The 22,418-nt window shown below is 43.6% G+C and overlaps 1 protein-coding gene across 1 annotated transcript in view; it reads right to left on the bottom strand.

Moving 5' to 3' along the window:
• The window catches only part of RNF180 (ring finger protein 180), a 231,211-nt gene that overhangs the window by 82,163 nt on the left and 126,630 nt on the right, over window positions 1-22,418 (bottom strand). Inside the window, exon 3 of the mRNA XM_069626490.1 lies at window positions 17,663-17,788. Within this exon, the coding sequence (XP_069482591.1) occupies window positions 17,663-17,788 (126 nt within the window). The remainder of the gene's footprint in view (window positions 1-17,662; window positions 17,789-22,418) is intronic.

The raw sequence follows: 22,418 nt of genomic DNA, 5'->3' as shown, positions 1-22,418 counted from the left end.
ATGATGGGCTAAGATATACAGGTGCTGCTGTGGTGAAGTACACGGCCAATGGAGAGTTTGAAGTAATGACAAGTCCACGGCTACCGTCTCACTTTTTGGCACAGGCTGCAGAGTTAGTGACGCTGATTATCACACTTGAGAGACACACAGACCAGGAAGTAACCTTGTACAGTGACTACGCCTATGTGACGTCGATAGTGCACACAGGGGTAGCACATTGGAAAAGGAGGATCTACCTCCGAGCGGACAACACGCCATCGCAACATGCAGCCTTATTGGACAGACTCATTGGAACACTACAATTCCCAGTAGCCATCGTAGTCGTAAATAGCACAGCTCACACTAAAAGAGCAGATTTTATCTCACATGGAAATCAAAAAGCAGACGAGGAAGCAAAGCAAATTGCATGTTCAGAAGTTATCATGTCGTTTGATACACCGGATATGAATGAAAGCATGGTGGTGATGATGAGTGTGTCTAACTGTTATAATAATTTGTCTAGAGCGCAGTTGGTAAAGATTGAAGGGGAAGCGCCTCAAGACAAAAAAGACTTGTGGACGCGGAGAGGGTGTTCTTTAAACCCCTCTGAAGCATTGTGATGACAAGACAGCAGTGGAAAACTGGCGATGCCTATAGCCTTATTAAGGATGGCATTGGACCAGCTACACTACCCTGCACATGTTACTAGAGAGAGCCTCACTGCAACAAATGCAGAGGATTGGTTCATTCCAAATGTAGTATAACACATTGCATTTTATGTAGTAAATTGTATTGTATGTCAAAAGTTTATTGCTGGGCACACATTGCGCATAATTAGAGGAGCTATGCTAGGACCTAGTGGAAACTTTTAGCATTTACATATCGACTATGTGGGCATGCTGCAAGTTTGTAATGGATACAGATATATGATCGTAGTGGTATGTCCTTTCTCAAGGTGGATTGAAGCTGGACTGTGTACACACCACCTGTGCAGCCACATTTTTAGTACGAGAAGTGTTTCCTAGATGGGGAATATGTGAAGTATTGAGATCAGATAATGGCCTTCATTTTGTTAATGAAGTCTTTGAACAAATAAGCTTGTTGCTTAGTATGAAGCACAGGTTTTCATCGGCGTATCACCCATAGGAGAGACTCAAAGGCCTGCTTAAAGAGAGAATAGCAAAATTGAAATTGACCCTGAAGAAAGGATGGTTGCATTGTCTACCAAAAGCATTGTATGCGTTGAGAAATCAGCTAGTTTCAGACCACCATCTTACACCCCACGAGATAATGACAAGGAGGCGAATGAGGATACCCCTCACACCTCTATCTAGAACTAGAAGTGATGCCCAGACAACAGCAGAATTGTTAGGAAGGGAGCTATGTGAATATCTTACGTGTATGACTTCAAGTATCTCTGTCATTTCAGATCAGCTCAAGCGAAAGGGGTGTGGGCAGCGCAGAAAACAGATGGAGATGTTAGAGCAACCAGAGATGATAAGTTTTGTCTTCCCAAACTTTTCCCCGGAGATGCGGTCCTAACCCACAACTTTACAAGCCTCGTTTTAACAGCCCCTTCGTACTAGAGGATCTAACACTGTCTGCAGTCAAAGTGCAAGGCTGACACACTTGGATATTTCTCAGAGACATGCTGGAGAACCCCTTTTACCCTCATCCCCATTGGAAGAAAGCATCGGGGAAGAACCACAGCACGTGCAGACTAGGTGTATGACGAGGAAGAAGGACGCAGAAGCTGTCAAATAAAGACAAAGTGTATTGGACTGTGGCTTATTTCGGGACACTCTTTTCAGTCACTAAAAAAGGAGTTAAGGGAAGCTATTTGTTCTTGAGCCACAGGAGTTTGTTGACATTGGGCTGAGACATGATTAAGTCTTGATTATGAAGGGGAGCATGACAGATTTGGGGTTCCTTTTTGACAACTGGAAGGAGTTGAAGTACCCTGATTCCTTTCTCACTGAATTTCTTTTCAGAGGTGCCTATCGTGGGGTACAATGACAATGTTTCACGGATCGTTCTTGCAGTTTTCCGGGTCATTTTGCAAATTTATCCTGCGCTTGTGGGGTGAACGACTGCAAGATCCTAAGAATGGTCCAATTGTGAGGAGATTGCTAGCAGCTATCATTGAACAAGTCCTTCAGCTTCCTGATTACAGTGGGGGAAAAACACAAATGCCCCTGTCACCGGATAATGCACATAGACTGGTCAGTCTAGTATTTTACTTTCTGATTGAGGAATGTCCACATCTTGTTGGGAGACAGATTGATGTCAGAACCTTCCTGAGGGATCCGAGAAACAATGCAGCACTTAATTAAATATTGAGAGACATCATAATACAAGTGAATGGGTACTCTGAGAGAACACTGAGAACTGAATGAGACTTTTCGGGGGAGAAGATCCAAAAGTCTACTGATCGAGGAACTTTTGTTTCATGCTGAAAAATAATCTTCATGTCGTCTGGTATTAGGCCAATTTGTGATATCCAATGGGAATTTGTGTTCATCATCATATAGTCAGCCAGCTGAAGATGATCAAGGAACTTTTGGAGCTGACTCAGCAGCTTCCAGAAGTAGTGCATGATGTTGCCCCATTAAAAATTGTTTTTCCTTCCTTAAAGAGTAAAATGGGCAGCATCAATAGCAACTTTGTTATGGAAGATCACGAGAGAGGTCCACGATGTGCAAGAAGCTATTGTTGCAAATGGTCTTATCTGTGCGTAATCTACACTTGTATTGTGTTCATAGACCAACTAACCCTAACTACTGTTGTGGAGCCACAGCACAAACTCCAAAACGTTCCTGAAATATCAGCAGAGGCATTCATCAAGCTGGTAAAACACAGCTAGAAAGCGAGATCACCCATGGATCCCTGCCCCCCTGACATCTACAAATCAATCCTCACACAAGGAACGCCATCAGAATACTACAGAAACCTCCTAAATCTTTCACTCACAACAGGAACTGTACCACGATCCTTCAAATCAGCATATATTACACCGCTTTTACGAAAACACAAAGTGGCGATGTGGAAGACCTTTCCAACTACAGACCGATTTCAAACATTCCCTCCGAGCAAAACTCCTAGAAACGTACATATACAAATTAATCCAAGAATATGTAGAAAAACACCACTTGCTATGCCAAGCACAAGCCGGTTTCAGCCCCGCAAGAGGAACAAAATCGGCACTACTATCCATCTGGGATGACCTAAAAACGAACGCAGACTCCAACACAACCTCAGACATGATTCTACTCAACCTCTCTGCAGCCTTCGACACAGTAAGCCATGACACCCTAACCAAAAGATTGGAAGATATAGGTATAAAGGACATGGGACTACTCTGGACTAAATCATTCCTAGCAGACAGAACAGAAACCATATGGATAAAACCCTTCAAATCTACTCCATGACTTAACGACTGTGGAGTGCCACAGGGATCCTCACTATCACCACTATACTTCAACATCTACCAGACTCCAGTAATCAGGATCTTCAAATAATACAAAATTACGCAGACAACACACAAATCATCTACAAAATCCAAGATACTCAAGCCGATCACGCAACCATAATAGAATGTCTAAAATAAGTCTTTGACTGGATGAACACCAACAACTTGAAAATCAACCCAGGAAATCATCATGGTTATATCCAAAAACCAAGAGAACAACACCTACATTCCCTAGCCGACGGAAATGGGAACCGTGCCCACACCATTTAAGGTGCTAAAAAATTTGGGAGTCCTAATGGACAATGCCCTAACCTTAGAACCACAAATAAACACAATAATCAAGAAATGCTTCTTCCTCCTTCAGCCAACAAGAAGAATCCTACCTTTCCTCTCCTTCAACCACAAAACACTTACAATCATCGCCCTCATCATGTCAAGAATCGACTACGCAGATAGCCTCTACCTCGAGATACAAGAATACCTCCTGAAGAAACTACAACGCATCTAAAATGCATCCAGACTCCTCCTCAAACTATCACGACTGCTATCACGACCACATCTTTCCAGCACTAAAAATATTACATTGGCTCCCAGTCAAACATTGTATCACCTTCAAAACAATGTGCATAACACACAGGGCAATCAGCGGACAGGGAACTGAATTCCTACAAAAGAAAATAACAATCTACAAGCCAACCAGACTCCTCAGATCACGCAATTAAATCCACCTGGAACCAAAACCATACGTCAAGAAAAAACTAGGAGGCTCCTCTTTCTCCCACCTAGATGCAAAAACCTGGAACAACATCCCAAAATAAATAAGAAACACCAAAGACCACCTACAATTTAAAAAAACGACTAAAACCTGGCTCTTCAACACCTCAGAACCAAATTGAAACAACTAAACAATCAAACAGGAAAGACAAAGAACAGATTGACAGAATATATGATGACAGAAGCAACACCCAGAACCGACTAAGGGAAACTCCTAGAACAACAAGAGAGATGACGCTACGTGGAACAGAACACAAGCGACAACCCCATGAGGACAGAATTAGCATACATGCCCAACACTATCCAACAACCTCACCCACTTCATGTAGGTTACCAAATGCCATACTTAGATAGAATTATGAATATTATCAAGTACCACATTGAGACAGAATCGTGGACATTAGCCTGCTCCGGTCCAAGACAGAATTGTGAATGATAGCAAATACCACATTTAGTTAGAATGATTAATACTGACCTGTGCCGCATCTAGATAGGAATCTGAAGGTTAGCAATCCAACACCTAGATAGAATTGGGAATGTTAGCAAGTGCCACATTCAGATATAATTGTGAACATTAGTTTGCGTAACATTGAGAAAGGATGATGAATGTCGGCCAGTGCCACATCTAGATAGTATAGTGAATACTAGCCGTTGCCACATCTAAACTGCACTGGGAATATTAACAATGCCATATTTAGATAGAATCATGTATGCTAGCTTGATTTGGATCTAGACAAGCTTGAGCTAGTTCAGTACCACATCTGGATACAATATGGAATATTTGCATGCTTCATATATAGACAGGATTGTGAATATTAAACAGGGCCGGATTTAGCTAGAAATGCAGAGATATTCACAAGCCATACTTAGAAATAATGTGGAAATTGAGCACATTTCAACTCTATATACTGAGGCCTATAACATACCCACTAACAATTTCACCCCTCTGCATACACTCCTCAAACTTTAACCAAACACAACCAAAACCCTAAACCACAACAAACCGCACAAACTTCACTACACCGCAACAACAAAACAAACCACACAAAGCTTTGCACAACAGCACACACCGGCTACCGAACGCTAAAGCACCCCCAAGCTCAGCAAACAGTGTTAAGCGAGCTGAAGCTGCCAACAGCACATCACTTCTCAGTTGCACTGATCCCGCTTGCTCCCACTAACTTCACCCCCCCACCAACCCTTTTTCCTTTTCAGATCCACCAGAGTTGCAGGGGACCACTTCGGTGGTGATAGTGCACAGTACAAATATCCTTTAACATTGATATGATAGGTTCTTTATAACACGCTTAATACCCAGAGGTTTCTAAGTGCGGACCCGGAGATTGAACCCGTGTTCCTCAGTGTCGTCTTGCTTCCAAGGCAAGCACGTTGCTACTGAGCTATCCTCCCGAGACTAACTTTAACATAGTGGTACTGCTCTCACTTACAGTACGCATTGCTTAATATGTAGACACAAGTAAAGCAAAGATTCCTGTGTATCCTCCTATACAAGAAAAGGGTACAGACGTGGCAACTACTAAGCAACCAAGACCTTATGTAGTCATTCCTATTCCATTAGACAGTGTAAAATTACCTGGGTCTATGACGAATGTTACCAAACCTGTTTCACTAGAAAAAAGTGTTGTAGAGATTGTTCGTGAGCACCAGAAACAGGCTCGATAGGAGAGACAAAGGAAGAGATTGACTAGGAATGAACATACACAGGTAGGACATGTAAAAACACCTAGTCCACTGACAAATGTTCCTATGATTGGTCTAGTGAGAAGAAACCATGCTGACATACTTCTTGAGTGGATAATGGAGGCTCATAAGATAAGAACCAGACCTAAGGGAAGTGCTAGAGAGGATGATCATGAGCTAAATGATTACCTGGATAGTACTGCGCCTTTCAGGAACAACATTTGGCATCAGCATATGAAGGAAGTAGGAAGAAGGAACTCGAAGGAGGAATGCTTTGTATGTGCACTCCTGCCTTATAGCATGGGGAAGTCGAAGATCTTCATAGCTATTGAAATAGACGTCCAGAGAGAACATTGTCTTTCACACATAGCATTCTGTCATACAAGAGGCCAGTTCATTGGCCGAGATGCCTATCTCAAATGGGCAACTGAATGGACAGATCCAGATGAAGATGATTATATCCAAGACCCAAAGACAAGGCTAAGGGAGCAAACGAAGAATCATGTGGTCAGATACAAAAGACATGGAGTGAAAGGAGCAGGAATCAGATGGGAAGTGAAAGAAAGACTTGAGAGTCCAGGAATATCTGCAGATGACATTCAAATTTGGAAAAACAGAGGCCATATGCAGATTTGGGAATCAGTGTTATCACCAGATGGGTGAGAAGTGGTTACCTTGCAGATCCTGGATGGTAACTAATCGTCCTGAATCGACTATTTGGAATGCACAGGTGCCATGCAAGCCATTATTGCTGAAACCTGCTAAACTTCTGACCTGGGTAGAAGATAGAGGAGGACCCTTGCAGATGGTGCCTTTGGAGAGTGCAAAGCTGTGCTTCAGGAACAATGGCACAAGACAAATCGGAGTGAATCAGAAATGTGATCGTATCTTTGAAGCATCAGGAATTAACATTGGGACAGCACTGATCATGGATCACTATTGGGCATGTGGATCTAAAGCTTATTTGAAGCTACCCAAAGATTACAATGGCATATGCACACTGGTGAATGTTCATGTTCCAGCATTGGTGATTCCTAAAAGTGATTTGAATTTTGACAGTTTCCTGAAAGCAGATGCTCACCCGAGGAAGAAGAGATCTGTGGAGCTGATAAATCGAATGAAGAGGGAGAACTATTTCTCTGCCAAGTCAATAGAAGCTTTTGACTTTATCCCGTATGAGCACAGACTGTTTAGCCAGACTTCATCAGTATTCACATTGATCTTCATGCCGAGAATCCAGGTTGGAGAAAATACCAAATGGCTGCAGATTACCAGATGGAAATTGCTGCAGACGATCAACACAACCATAAAGGGATTCAATGCTATCAGAGAAGAGATGAGAGCCATACGACTAATGACTCTTCAGAATAGATACGTCCTGGACATGATTACAGCTATGGATGGAGGTTTTTGTGCAAAGGCTGGAGAATCATGTTGCACGTTCATACCTTCTCACAATGACGAGAATGGCACCTTGACAGTGGCCATAGAGATGCTAACAAAGCTACACATCCAGATGATAGACGAAGTAGAAGATATTGCTGATGACAGCTGGTTTGGATCACTCTTTTCTTGGGTTCCACACTGTGCACTCGCGGCCACTTTCTCTCCAGCCAGACGGGGAGTTTAACCACACGCGACTGGACGTTTGTGAGCCGATACGCGAGGGTTCCCCCTAGGACCACTCGCAGTAACCACGCCTGTCGCTGATGAAGAATCTCTGCGCCACCATTCCTATCCATCAACTACCAAGTGAACTTTCACTTGTCCACCTGAAGCACTACGCTTTACCCAACGACTACTGCCCTGGGCAAGCTCATTTTTCAACAGGACCTACTTGAGTATCTTCCCTTGCCCAGGCCCATTTTTTGCCCTCTGGTGATTTGGATACCGATTTTTTGGGATTACTGCACTGCCAGGGTCGCCCCTACGGAGCCCTGATGAAGGCGGACGCTACATTAATGCACTTCCGCCGAAACGTGTCCACCCGGGAACTGCTACATTCATCTGTTCCTGTCTGAATCAGACCCTGTTTATTCAGTCTATGTCACGTTGGCCACCAAGATATCTTATTCTCCATAGGACCCTGGAAACACATTATGCTGGAAAGTAATACCCGACTAAGCAACTTTCCATTTACAAGGTTATTCATAAAGGAATTTCTAACCTTGGATTTTTTCACAAAGGACCTGTGTGTCCACTTCAATTGGTTCACTAGTATGCAAGAAAATAGAAAAAAAAAACTCTGCTTAAGATTGACCTGTATATTGATAATACAGTACTCCTTGTTCACTTTGTTGTAAATACTGTACTTTTGTTTTTTGTTATGAATTTTTATTGATGGTATTATATGTTGTCTTAACCTTTCATTTACGTAGGTTGCACTTTTTTCAACATTTGTTCTCAACTTTTATGTATTGAATACTTATCTATAGAACTAGCAAATAAAATCTTTGCTTGCTACTCTCTGCTTTGTTTTAGCTCAGTGAGAAGGCAATACACCTTTGAGCTTAGGTTTGGATCTATCACTCAATAGACCAACCTACATATCAATCTGTGGGCAGGACCACCCTCCTATACCTGTGAAGTACTATAGCTTTGAGCTTGTCCACTAGGAAGGGTACCCCCCCTCTTTTTTACCACAATGGATGTCAGACATGTTCAAGTTCCTTGGAGCCTTGATTGTGTTGGTGTTGCTCGGATTCTGTGTGATCAAGATAATAATCACACAATGTAAGAAGACAGCAAAGAAAGCCATAGGGATGAAAATCATGATGGATGTTGAGTCAGGATGGAAGGCCAGAGACTTGACGGATGAAGAAATCAGAGACTTTGTGAAGGCCAGAATCCATGCATCTGAGGGTACGAAATTCCTGTATCCAAAGAACCATAAGAAGTATGTGCGACGATGGATCTTTTGCAGTCCAAGTGGACAGTACATGCTCATGACTTGGAACAGGATGAGCATGTGAAATCAGCTGGATGCCTGAAGGGAGTCATAAAGATTTGGATCCCAAAGAAGCATTTCTTCAGACAAGGATGTTTAGATGTGAAGAATGATGGGAGAGTGGTCGATGAATCGTCCAGAGGGGGGACTATAGAGAAGAAGCTAAGTACCTCCACCTCAACCACTTTGCCCATATTGCCTATATGTTGGGAACCAGCGTGTAAGACACGTTCAGTACCAGTGAAAATACCAATACCTAGGAGAATCCTGGAAGCAAGGTTCGCATTGAGAAAACCATACCTGCATATATGAGACAGTATGAGGGCCATTTGAATGAAATCCCAGAAGAAACAGGACATCTGAATGGCGAAGAAGAATGGTGACATCACACAGAGTCCAGTTGATGCACATAGAAGAGATGCAGAGACTAGAGAATGCAGATTTTCTATAAGGCATCAAGAAAGTATCGAAGGTAAGTGACATCTTGGGATCAAGATGAAGAAACTTATGTCACAGAAAGATGAAGATATCGAGGCATTTTACACGTGTACATATGCAAAGAAATGCAAGCAGATGAAGTATTCTTGAGTCTAGCTTTAAGGTGAATAGATTGCAGCATGCACCAATTAATATACGTATAGATGAGTGAGTAACGAATGGATGTTTCCAAAACGTTTTATAGCAGAGCTGGGCTAAAGAACGAAGGCCTCTTTTTCAGTGTGTGGCAGTTAGAAAACAAGTGAATTACAAAGTGAATCTCAGAAAGGCGAGGCTGGATGAGCCAAGAAGCCAAGGCCATATCAGACTGGGGTGAGCTGACATTGGAAACAAATCATGTGAAAGAATGAAGCTCCTGTTCTGGAGGCATGGACAAAAACAAAAAGATGTCAGAGGTCTAATAGAAAAATAGTATTTTAATACACTAGAAGCTCAATTTTGTGGTCTTCAGTCACATGTAGGGAAGAATTTGGACGAGCATGATGGTCACACCTGCATAAGGGTAGAGCGTGTCTTCACTTCCCTGAATTCTCCAGAGCAAGAGAACACTCCCAAGGGCAAGTTCAAAGTCCTAATTGACAGCAGACCACTGAGTTGATGATGGATAATATGCTAATTGGTGGGAAGCCATGGTTAAGACTAGCTCACCAGCACCTCGAAGCCCAATCTGCATGCTGCTAAACGTAGGCTGAAAAGTACTGACAGGGGTTAGAAGCCAACCAATGGTAGGGGATGCATGATTAAAGGTCCTATAGTATGTGTAGCCAATGAGATGTTGTGTATTTAGAGACGTTCATAGTGACCTGTTTAAGGGGATGACTTAGTTGCCCCACCTGATGTTAAGAAACAAAGCACTTTCTTTCACCCATTTAGACGAGTATGGATTGTATACTTAGATATTCCCTTAGACCCTATCACTTTCTTCAACAGGTGTTTGAAGTTTTCCACGTAAGATGATGTTACTAATACATAGATTGACATCACCTATGACGAATTTCTGCTATAAAAGAATGTTTTTAAGATGCATTGAGAGTCCTTATGCTGAGACGTCCGTTGATGTCTGTTGTACTCCCTGTTTTAGATAATTGATATTAAAACAGTTATCCTTTTGCCAACTACCTGAGTATTTTTGATTATTGATTTTTGAATAATTTCTGCCTCTCCATCCATCTCAAAGGTATTGCTACCTCATCTTAAAGGGCTGGAAGCTCCAGCTCAGTTTAGACGGCTGAAATACTGAATGTGAGGCTTTGGCAGTTTCTGTATGCAGTGCCCAATGCCGAGTCTTGGTGAGTGGGCAACTCGTGTTTGCCAGTTGTTCGTGTGCAATAAGTGTGATAATGCAGCATTAGAGTCGGTTGGCAGATTTCGGTGCGAGCCCCTGCGCTCTGAGGGACATGTGAGCAACCTGCGCTTGGACGAGAAGACTGCTTCCAGAAGACACTGAAAGCAGTCTGCTCATGGAGGCGCAGGATCTGGGACCGTCATCTGCTAGCCCCTGGGTCTCGGGGACGAAGCAGCACTCCAGCAAGACGTTTTTTTGCTGATTATTAAAAATCTACTCACAGGAACAAATGCAGAGACATGTATGGGGCTGAAATTGGGAAAAGAAAATAGTCACAGAATGAGAGCCTCTTATTTTTGCTCATAGCACATGACCACCACACACAAAAAAGATAAAAACCGAACAAAGCAGGAAAGAAGGTTTCATCTGAATGATTTCAATAACCACTGAACTCATTGGTCCTCATTAGAGTTTGGTGGTAATTCTGGAGGAATTACCACAAAACTGAATCTTCCACTCAAACTGACAGACTTACCATCATCAGTGGTGCAAGGGCCATTTCTATTTCAATTATCAGAGTCCATAGGACTGTATGGGGGCTTAGCAGACTTAGCATGGGCCCACTGTAAACCTAATGCTTTTTGGAGGTAAAGAGTGAAGGATTTACCTCCTGCCATGTGCTGGAGGCAAATCCTCCACTTGACCTCCATTCTTAGAATTTGTCAGTGTGATAAAAGTGCCAGTAATGGATTTAAAACTAATTTTCTACTGCAATGCCAAACTGGTAATAAGCCCTGTCGTGCTTTCATTCCGGTTATTTGTTGTGAACATATTGTTTGATTTTTCCTGTCACTGAGTATGTCCAGTCAGTGGGTTCCTGTCACTGAGTGTGTCCAGTCAGTGGGGTCCTGTCACTGAGTGTGTCCAGTCAGTGGGTTCCTGTCACTGAGTGTGTCCAGTCAGTGGATTCCTGTCACTGAGTGTGTCCAGTCAGTGGGTTCCTGTCACTGAGTGTGTCCAGTCAGTGGGTTCCTGTCACTGAGTGTGTCCAGTCAGTGGGTTCCTGTCACTGAGTGTGTCCAGTCAGTGGGTTCCTGTCACTGAGTGTGTCCAGTCAGTGGGTTCCTGTCACTGAGTGTGTTCTGGCTGATCAGTAATAGCTTACCTCGGTGGCAAATGCAGAGTTGATAATTCCGCTATTCCTCTGAAGCCACCTCTTTAAGCTAGAGATTGCTTGAGATAATGGGGCTTTGCAAGTTTAGCTGCATGGCCTTCATCACTGGTTCACCTGGAATGAAGCCACTGCTCATTTGATTTTTTTTAACTAAAAAGTTGCCTGTTATGCAATAGACAGCTTTAACCCTCCCTAACAAGTCTGATTTACTTTGTAGTGACAGTACCGCACTTCCCAAAAGGCATAATTTAATTCATGTCATGACTGTACTTATGGGGGCAGCAGTCTTGCCAGGAAGCACGTACGCGAATAATAATTCTCAAAACGTGTGAAGACTTTAAATAATAAAATTCAAACTTTTGAACAGTGTGTTTCAGTAAGAAAATGCACGGACATATTGTAAAACTTTAATTATATTGTCACAAATGAGAGCATAACATAGGGCTTTTTTTTTTAATGGAGCTGCTTTTTTTCACTCAATCCAAGAGCAAGGAAACATACTTCAAACTAGCCCTCTCCCCAGTCGGTGTGTAGGGCAGCCTCTCCCAGAATGCAGAGGAACTCGCATTGTAATGCATCTGGGAGGAGGGCAAGGTGTCAATGCAGCCAATCAGTGATTCTCAATGGCAAAGGCCCTGCCAGAATGACTGGGCCTAGCACTTTAATTGGCCATTGGCTTCAACTCCTTTACACACAGGCAAATCACCGGTAGCTTGACCTTTAAACTTTCCGTCTAGATCTCATGAAGGAAAAGGTAACTTGAAGCTAGCTGCTTTTAAACAGGACCTGTATTCTTTATTTGTAGTATTATTCCCGATTATTGGCTCTCTGTGCATGTGGAAAAGGAACAAATAAAAGACTTATTTTTCCTATGAATCAGCATGTGCTGTGTTGTGATCTTCGTCAGCAAATATGGGCCCCGTCTAAAGGACATATTCTCACAGGGACGAGCACACGCATGTAGTCAACAGGGCTGCACTGCAATCACCATAGAACAAGTTTGTTTTATTTATTTATTTATTGCATTTGGTTATACGCCCAAACCCTTAGGTGTCACATCTTAGGAGTTGTGTTTTAATGTACTTGTTCATTATGTACAAGTACGCTTAAAATTCGGTTTCTGCTCAATGTGTGCTCGAGTCTAAGGCACTGCTCGTGAAACAGCAATCTGAAAATTACTTGAAAAAAGGGCAATTTTTCCTGAATGTCTTTCATTGTATTGTGTGTGCATGGCAGCAGTTTGTGTGTTACTGCAGTAGCGTTAGATGGTGTTATTAGCATTAGTGCTGATATTAAAGCAAGAGTAGAAAGGTCAGACACGTGCATGGCTGACAACAAACAAGCGGTGGCAAAGCCAATACTTTTAGCTCTAGTATAAGCAATGGAAATAGAATCTGCGAGGAGCAAGTGAAAGAGGGGCCGTGAGTAGCGAGGAAAAGAGTAGTGACAAGGGAAAGATGCTGATGTGGAGTGACTGAAGGGGGCGGTGTCGGTGCTTTAAGTGGGGCAGGAAATTGAGGGGGTCTGTAAACAAGGGACGTGGCCTCAGGATTGGGTGTGGTCTATATAGTGCTGGGTGTGGCCTATATAACCCAAATCATGTATATCCCTGACAGGAAATAACAGATTAATTTCTAATTTGCACACCAAAATGATTGCAGTGACCCAGGTATGTGTATTATACTGGTGAATCCCCAAACATTAAAAGGAAAACAGCACTTTAAATGTTACTTTTGTGTGGTAAAAAGACTGCCCTTGCAACAAAAAAAGAATGTTTTTTTTTTATTGTGCTATGGTTATAAACAAAACCTACAGCACCAACACAAGAAATTCAGTGGCTCTGACTGAAAGAAAAGATCAGAAAACGTGGCTCCTAAAAAAAAACAAATAGACAGCACGACCAAGAGAGCGACTTGAAAAATGCCAGAAGTGCCAAGTACTCTGCTCACAGAGACCTGATCTCCACAGACCATCACCAACAGCGGGACCGCTAATCCAATGCATTGGACAACTGCCCATGATCCTTACACGTGGTAAGAGAATACAAATAAAAAAACACTCCCATCCAGCTTGCACCTATATGCAAACTCGAGATTATACTTGCCTTTACCTCAACCGTTAGGCTCGCGGTTTTACCCCGGCGAAGTGAGCAGCAGGTGTGCATTGTGATTTGGTGCAGGTGTGTTCTCAAAAAAGCACTGCAGTAAGGCTGACCTGCTCCGCTATAAATTAGCCACCTGGAAAAAAACAGGATTGGGAGACACGCTTCGCCACTCTCATGACAGAGGGTCCTGCGTTGTTTTGAGACTCTGGGGCCTAATGCTGCTACACTTCCTAAATAGAAGGACTTGAGAATAAAAGGCACCCAACAAAGGGGCCCTCCTGCAAATAAATGGAAGAGAGCGACCGAAAAAGTATTTTGCAGTAAAAAATGACATGACATTTAATTTCAGAATAAAAGAAAGCACACCAATAAATTCGCTTGAATTCCCTGAAAGGGATTTCTTATTTCTTACGCGAACACATGAGTAGCATTTCATCTCATCTCCAATACATGCCGTGGTTAATGAGGTAAAGGGGGGGGAGACAATGGAGGGCACACAGAGATGGGAAACTACACGAGGAAGTATATGAGGGAGTTGTCAGAGGCGGGAGCAATGGAGGGGGAAACAGATGCAGAGATAAATGAGGTCAAGAATGTTGTCATATAAAAAGAAATTACATTTAAACAAAGAATGCTGTCACGACTCTAGGGCGAGAGGCTGTGGACGGGACCAGACAAAGGGTATAGTAAAGTTGGAGACAGTGAACATTGGATAACTCCAGGAGGTTGCGTTCCACCATGAGTACAATCTGGACCTCAGAGGATAGGGATGCCAGTAAACGCTGTGATTGGATAAGAAGTGAGTCTGCCAGGGTGGCAATAGGGAAGGGCAGCAGGGAATGATGGGAGGAGATGACCTGCAGTATACTCAAAGGGAGGAGGGAGAATGTCAGAATGGGGAGGGGCGGATTGGGGGCCCAACTAATCTTGAGCCCAACCACACTGCCTCCATTGGCCACACAGCGAGAGTGAGAGAAGGCAGGGGGGTTTGTGTGGAGAGCTGTAATCATGGCTGTGATGTGAGGGTAAGCCATGTTACTGTCAACACTGTTAGACAATTGAGATGTTTTATTGCACCGTTACTGGGCATTCCAGACCCCAAGGACGAGGTCCGTGGGGTGGAGGTTAGGCTAGGGTTATTCTGAGAAGGAGATGAGAGGGGTAGATGAGGTTGAGCAGAAACAGTTGCAGTCCCTAAAGTGCCTATTATGCGATGTAGGAAGGGTAGGATGGGTAATGTTGGGGGGAAGAGACGGGTAGACAGAGAATCAAGAGGGCAGTGAGAACATGACAAGAAAGACATACAGGTCATGTGGCTGGATAGCCCAGAAAAGGCCATGATCACGGGGCACTGATGGCCTGGCTTTGAGCTAGTCTAAGAGATTCTACCCAAAGAAGCAGTTTTGGCTTGCTCATGCTTAACCATCACATGGGTACACTTTAGGAGTGCTTCTGGCCGTGCCCTCCTCTCTACACTAAACACAGAGGTGTAGCCAGTATTTTCTAAAAAGTGGGTCCTGAAGCTAATGTATTTGGGCCGACCGTAGTGGCACTAAGATTAACGTCTATAAATGCCCATGGAGCACTGCCGAGTGGGCATTTACAGATTTTGGGTGGGCTTTGCCCACTCAGTCCCTACCCTGTCTACGCCTCTGACTAAACATATAACCAATGCCCTGGTGATGTGGGGCATGACTTAATTCTACAATTTCTCTCTAGTAGGCAACAGTCTGTTGTATATTAGAGGGGTCTGGAGGTACCTGAACGGACCTCTGGAGACAGTTGATGAGTTAGAAGGGAACGCAGGACTTAGAATAAACTGGGTCCAATTGTAGCTTTTCTTCCTCAATCATGAAACCACAAAGCAAGAACCAATGATCCAAGATAAAATACCCTGCCGGGGGGACACATGAATCCTGTAACTGCCTCGGCCTTTATATGTAAAGGGACCTGTATCATCCAACGCAACCTCCCCAATATACTTGAATTTCGGAATCGGATCGATTTGGCTGCCCACACCTATGATGTGTAGCATTTCTCTGGAATCTGGCCGGGACAGGTGAGAATAATGGCACTGCTTTGCTAACCGGCCATAAGGAATCCTGGCACTGCTTTGCTAACTGGATATAAAATAATATGTCATTGCTTTTCTAACTGGAATTAATGGAACCTAGCACTGCTATGTTAAATGGGCATAGTGGAAATTAGCAATGGCTCTGCTAACTTACTGCTTAACATTGGTGTCAAAACCTAGGCATTTGATGGGGATGGTGAACGCACCTGGCATTGATTGTAATAGCTGGCAATAGTGAACAATAATTTGGATTTTGAAAATAAAATCTTGAAATGTGATCGCTTGGGCTTTTGATGCCATTGCATAGTGTAGCGTTCTAGTTGTTCTGCAGGAGTGCTGTCCTGTTTCCATGTCTGACAGCAAGACAGGAAGCACACGACGTGGGGTACGAGTTCAGAAGTATATGCTGTATAATAAAGACGTATCTTGCACAGCTCCTCCGTGTGCCTCGTTTCCTTGGGTTTGTACCCTGGGAGGCAGGGCAGGGTTACCCAGTGTCTACATAACACATAGTACTTGATACCGATATGTACAATGCATTAGGGCATGTTGTGTCCTTCTTAGACAATCGGTGCATGTAGAATTCGGGCTCATGCCATGAATATAAGCCTGCAGCCCATGCTTCTCCTCTATCCTGCACACTATCTTCACTTCTCTAGCCAGTCAGCAAGCTTGGAACTGAGGCTCTAACCATCTGTAAAGGCTGCATTCCAAGGCTCCCTTTCTGAGGAGCATGCACTGGTCACTGGGCAAGGAGACATGGGCCCTCATTACAATACTGGCGCTAAACCATGGTGCTTTTAGCACCATGGTTGGTGCCGGTATCGTAACGAGTCTGCCAATGTTCAATGGGGAATTACCACCCTATTCCAAGGTTGGCGGGGCGGTAATTCCCCATTGAACATTGGCCCTTCCCCATTCCCATTTTTGCCCCATAGGGCTCAATGGGACTGGGGAATTGCGGTACCGTACTTAGCACCAAGGTCCCTTTGCGGGTCCCTACTTCAACGGCTGGTCTAGACCAGCTGGTCAGGTCGGGTCCTGCAAAGGGACCTCGTAGTAAGGCGCTAAGTGTTTAACGGCGCCACAGCCTTTTACGGTGCCATTAAACACTTAGCGCCAGGGTCCTAATGAGGCCCATGGACGACCTACATCACAGGGAGCCCCAGCAGACATTTCCCTTTTTCATCCCTGCCCACGGTTCCACAGGTTAGAGCATCTGAGCAATAACTTGTGTCACGTTCTCCTACCTGACAGTAGATCCGTTTGGTACAGGCTCTAACATTTCAGCATGAGGCGAGCACCGGAACATTTTATGTCACGAGTTGAAAAGTATTGGCTATGCTGATGAAAGTTACCTGTAGATGGGATACACATTAATATACAATACCTCTACTTCAGACAAAACTATTGGCTATGTCAATGCTGATCCTATAGAAAGGATGGTTCACATATATGAAGTAATGTCATTAAAGTGATACTTCTCAATGCTTAGGAAATCTTATGTACTGATAACCCGTCTCCTTGAAGCTCCATCAATGTCTTTTAAAAGAGCAATGCGTGCTGTGAACAACTACGAAACATGAACATCATCACAGCCTTTTACTTGTGAAAGGCAAACTTGATTTTTTAAAACAGTAGGTATAGTTTTTCTTACCTCCAAAAACTCTAAATACTTTCCTGCAGGAAGGTAAGGGACATTTTGCATAGCTTGTTATTTTAAACGTATGTTTTCGTTTCAAATATTCATTAGGGAAAAAACATATTGTCGATTTGTTCAGTTCTGCAAATCAAAAAGACAAATGTAATTAAAACATGAGTTTTCCCATTTGCAAAGAAGCATAACAATGTATTATGGTGGCATCTTTCAGCTCTTAACACATAAGGGCTAACTCCCTCTCCGATGGGAACTGGAGTAAGAACATGGCATCATTCAGCTCTGCAAAGCCTGACCTCAAGATATTCCAACACTGTCAGATCATCTATCTTCTTAGAGAGGCATTACGTAAGATTAAGGCCTGCAGATAATGGATTGTGGGCGGATTCCTGTGTGCTACCATGGCCTGCACTTTCCACGGCTGATGTTTCAGGTCACCCGATTGCACCCTCGGCTCTCAAGTCAGAGTCCTTCAGTGATCGCTGACCCTGATGCGGCTTTGCATGGCTGATGTTTTTTGCAGTGCAGTTTACCTCTCATTAATGGCATGGAATTTCATGTGATTTTCACATTAAATTTCGTTATGCAATTTTCAGGCTATTAGTAAGGCACAATGGGCGTCATGCCGAGTCTGCCGGTCCTGTATTAAAGTGCCGTTATTCATGAATATCGGCACTTTACCGGACTGGCCCCCTATAGGTTTGCCAGTGGGGCACCTAAGGCAGATGCCCTATGGGCAAAAGAAACGCTGTCATTGCCGGCACCGGTATTGCTGATGCCAGTAATGAATGCAAATCTTCTCATGGATTTCTATGGGACTCCATGATTGGGGATTTACACCGTCACTCCGGCTCTCGTAATCCGGCGGCTATGCAGCCGGACCGAGGGATGGAAACAGTAATAGCATTTGATGCCAGCAAGATCACCATGAGGCCCAATGTTTCCAGAGGGGGAAAACAAAACACTGCTTGGTTCTTCTGATCCAGAAGGAGGTTTAATGTCTAAGGTAGGAGTTTTCTGGTGTTGGAGAGTTCCACAGGGGGGGTGGTGCAGGTGCCCTGACTAGGAACCTACACGACTGCCCTGTTGTATTTTTGTACTGATGGTGGATCTGTGATGTATACCCACTAGTAGCCCGGTCTATTCAGTCAAGTGCAGAGTATCCGCCCTGTAGTGTTTTATACAATTTAGGAAAAAGTGTTTTTTTGTTCTTTTTCTCTGTCATAGAATTGATTGCCCTGAAACAGGATCCCTTGTTGCCTGTATTTGCTTAATGGTGTGATGAACCTTCGCTGGCTAAGCCTTGCCCAGGCTACATCCCCCTGGGGTAACTTCCACCATTCATTGTGTCTTCTCTATGCCCTGTTTATTCACATCCCCTATCATCTGACTTATCCTTTCCAGCTATTCCATATCTTTCCCATAGTGCCCCACAAACTATTATGCTGTAGCCGCTTCATACTTTCTGGGGTTTGTACTCATATTGGAAATGAAATTAGAAGTAACACATTCGGAAGTCGTGGCTTTGAAAGCATCCTCACACTATGCAAGGATGTGCTCAAGCTTTCTCATTGTTTATACAAACAATGGTCCCCATTATAAACTGGGTGGTGCAGCAAGAATGCAGCAGTAATACCGTTACCGTCACATTACCGCACCACCCAACTAAAAGTTTGGCAGTGACGCGGAGGAAAACCCTCCATTAAAATGCTGAAGGTAGTTCCGCCGCCTTTCCGCCAAAATCAGCTAATTTTGGCAGTATTACTGCCAAAATCCCCCATGGAGTCCGGATTCACAACACTAAACCGCTACTTGTAATCCGGCGATAATACCGCCAGACCAATTGGCAGTAACAGTAATTCCATGTGGTGGTATATTAGCAGATTTACTGCTGGGATAGCACCAGACTCACAATGTCCGTAATAAACATATTTTATGTGCTGAAAAATAGATTCACACTCAGAATCGAAATGATCATTCTCCATTGTTTGTGATCCTTACTCCTTTCCTTAAAATACTCTTTTATTGCCACAAATATCAAAGATTGATCTGTCAGAGTTATAGGTCCTAGCCCCACCTCTGGGAGGTGTATCTTATGAGTCAATCAGAAGAACATCGATTCTAATACCCTAACCCTTTTACTTGGAAACAGGACAAGTATAGTCCCATAGTTCCAGGAGTCATACACTCCATGGAGCCACTAAAAAGAGTGGACATTCTATCTTTTTTCCAATTCTCTCCCCAACTACACATTTCACATTTTCCCAAATGTGGATATCCTTAAGGTGTTCATGTACGATTACAATCTCTACTGATAACATGAGGGGACTGTTCAAATGTATTAATAACAACTTAATAATGGGTAAAAAAAAGTACTAGTTAAAAATAACTTTGCCATATTAATCTGCAGCAACATTGTGACCCATCTAACACCTTAATGCTCACCCCCGTAATTAGCCTAATCCCAAGACTCTTTTGGCAAAGAATGGTACAGCCCCAGTGGTCCGCATTCTCCCTTTATCAATCCCTAGAAAGTTATAACAATGATGGCCTTTTGAGGGTTTTTGGAGGAACGATGGCACCCCACAGAGATAGACAGCCACGTGTGATTCTTTGATTTAATGCATTAGAACAACACTGGAACGCACGCCCACATTCTAGCAAGGACAGAGCATTCTTACATACCGTGAATGTGCATTTTAGACACATGATGCATCTTTTGTTTTTCAGGTGCTGCTGAGAGAAACACCATGGGGGCCTCTCCATTTAGCTGAAAAGTATGAGCGTGCAATAGTCCTTGTGCACGGTTCAGACGATTCTGTTGCTCCTTAACATCAGCATTCTGTGAGCTATGGAAGTATAGCAAATACCCTGACACTGTTAGTGGCCTTCAGGTGAAGCAGTGCAGACTGGCCAGGGGTGGAAGACTATGGTATAATGTCAAATTTCAGGACACAAGAGGAGGGGGCATTGGCAATGATACAACAACGAAGCTGGGAGGGGGGTTTAGGGACATACATATCCCAGGATTACATTTGGGGGATGGTCTTAGAAAAAGCTAATAACCTTGAGGACAAACAGCATCAGCAGTAGCAGCAATAGCACTAGAGGTGTTACGTGGATGCTCGTCTGACTCTCTAGCGCCAAGATACCTTAGGCTGGCCGTGCGCTTAAGAAATATCCATAACATAACCCCGTCACTCATGCCTATTAACTCCAATACCGATGACATCTTCATCAACAGTTCAAGGGAAAAAGGCTGGTCATTTGGATGTGCTTGCCTACTTGAAAGTAGGTAAGGGTATTAAAACCAGAAGGGTCAGAGAGTTGGTGGGAACCATGCTCAAGATGGCTACCTTTCCATGTGTCAGGAGTGTAGAGAAGGTCTGCATAGATGCTTGTAACATGGTGGAAGAGGTCAACCCATGGAATGCAGATGCACACTTTGAAGCTCAGCTTGTCTTAAAGCGAGATGAAGCTAATTATACTGGGGCCGGGGAAGGGGGGGCGGGGTTACCGGGTAATGGTTCCCTTCTATAACATTTCCAACTACAGAACCTCTCTTCAGAAAATGTCTACAAAAGGAACATGAATTAAGGACTCGCCAAAAGGAACTACTTAATATACAGCCATAGACACAGCGAAAGGTGCAAATACAGGCAACCCCACAGTCCTAGATTCAGCTACAGCCACATTTGAAGTAGATGCAGAGACAACGTTGCAAATGGAATATCATTACCCTAGTAGCAATCGGCACCAGAGCTTTATAGGCTGTTGTTGTAATCAGCAAAGCCCAGCATTGTAACCTTGACCTTTATGGGGAAGAAGAGGCAGTGGTGGAGACCCAGGCTGGGAACAGAGGAATGGGAGTTTCGGAGAGTGGAAGTTCTGGCAAAAGACAAGGAAGTATGATGCACAACATTACTAACCTATCTAAACCCATAGGACGGAATGGAGGCAATGAGTTACATATGGGCACAGAGGAGTGAATGAGTATTCAAAGAAAATGTGAGATGTGCAGCGGAGGCAATAGGAGCATCAGTACTCAGCTCTACCAACTGGGTGGATCCTGGAGTATTAACAAGACTCCATTTATGAGGAATACACTTGCAGTCGAGCAGTCTAAGATGTTCAGCATCACAGATTGTTTTTAATTTGATCAAGAGAAGTTGAGCAACAAACAGCTCCCTGTGTGCTGAGTGGAGCAAATAGAACCTCAACGCCCCTGTAATAGAAGTCATAAACCTTACTTAACCCCACTCTATTAAAACATAGCACAAGAGAAACAGTGTTCACTGTTAATATTAAGGATGTGAAGTACAGTAAAGGCAAAGCACCGTTGGCTTCAACCCTTACTTTTATAAACCTCATTCGGGGAGCAACGTGAGGAAGGAAACGTACGGGCCAAGATAACCACGAATAAGTCAAAAACATTGGCAATTCGAGTCATGTTAGAACTGGCAAAAAAGGGGTTCATGATTGTCAACTCCTTTGACACAATGGAGAGCAGCCTTCCTTAGTTTCGGTGTCACTGCTTGGAGACTGTGCTGGGGGTGGGAGGGTACTTTAGCTCCACGCACCTGACGCTGTACTCAGCCCCATCCTCACCTCATGACGATAACACGGAGAACGATTCCAGATATCCATCACTTGGAATGGAATAGTAACACATTGTCCTTGAGACAGGTCACTCCACCTGCTCCAGAGTGAACTGCAGGGAATAGCTGCACAATAATAGCAGAGCACTTAACAGAAT

Source organism: Ambystoma mexicanum, chromosome 6p (genome assembly GCF_040938575.1).
Source record: "Ambystoma mexicanum isolate Mex_15411 chromosome 6p, UKY_AmexF1_1, whole genome shotgun sequence".
Classification (NCBI taxonomy): domain Eukaryota; kingdom Metazoa; phylum Chordata; class Amphibia; order Caudata; family Ambystomatidae; genus Ambystoma; species Ambystoma mexicanum.
The sequence above is the reverse complement of the archived record's forward strand: the minus strand, read 5'-3'. Positions and strand labels throughout refer to the sequence as shown.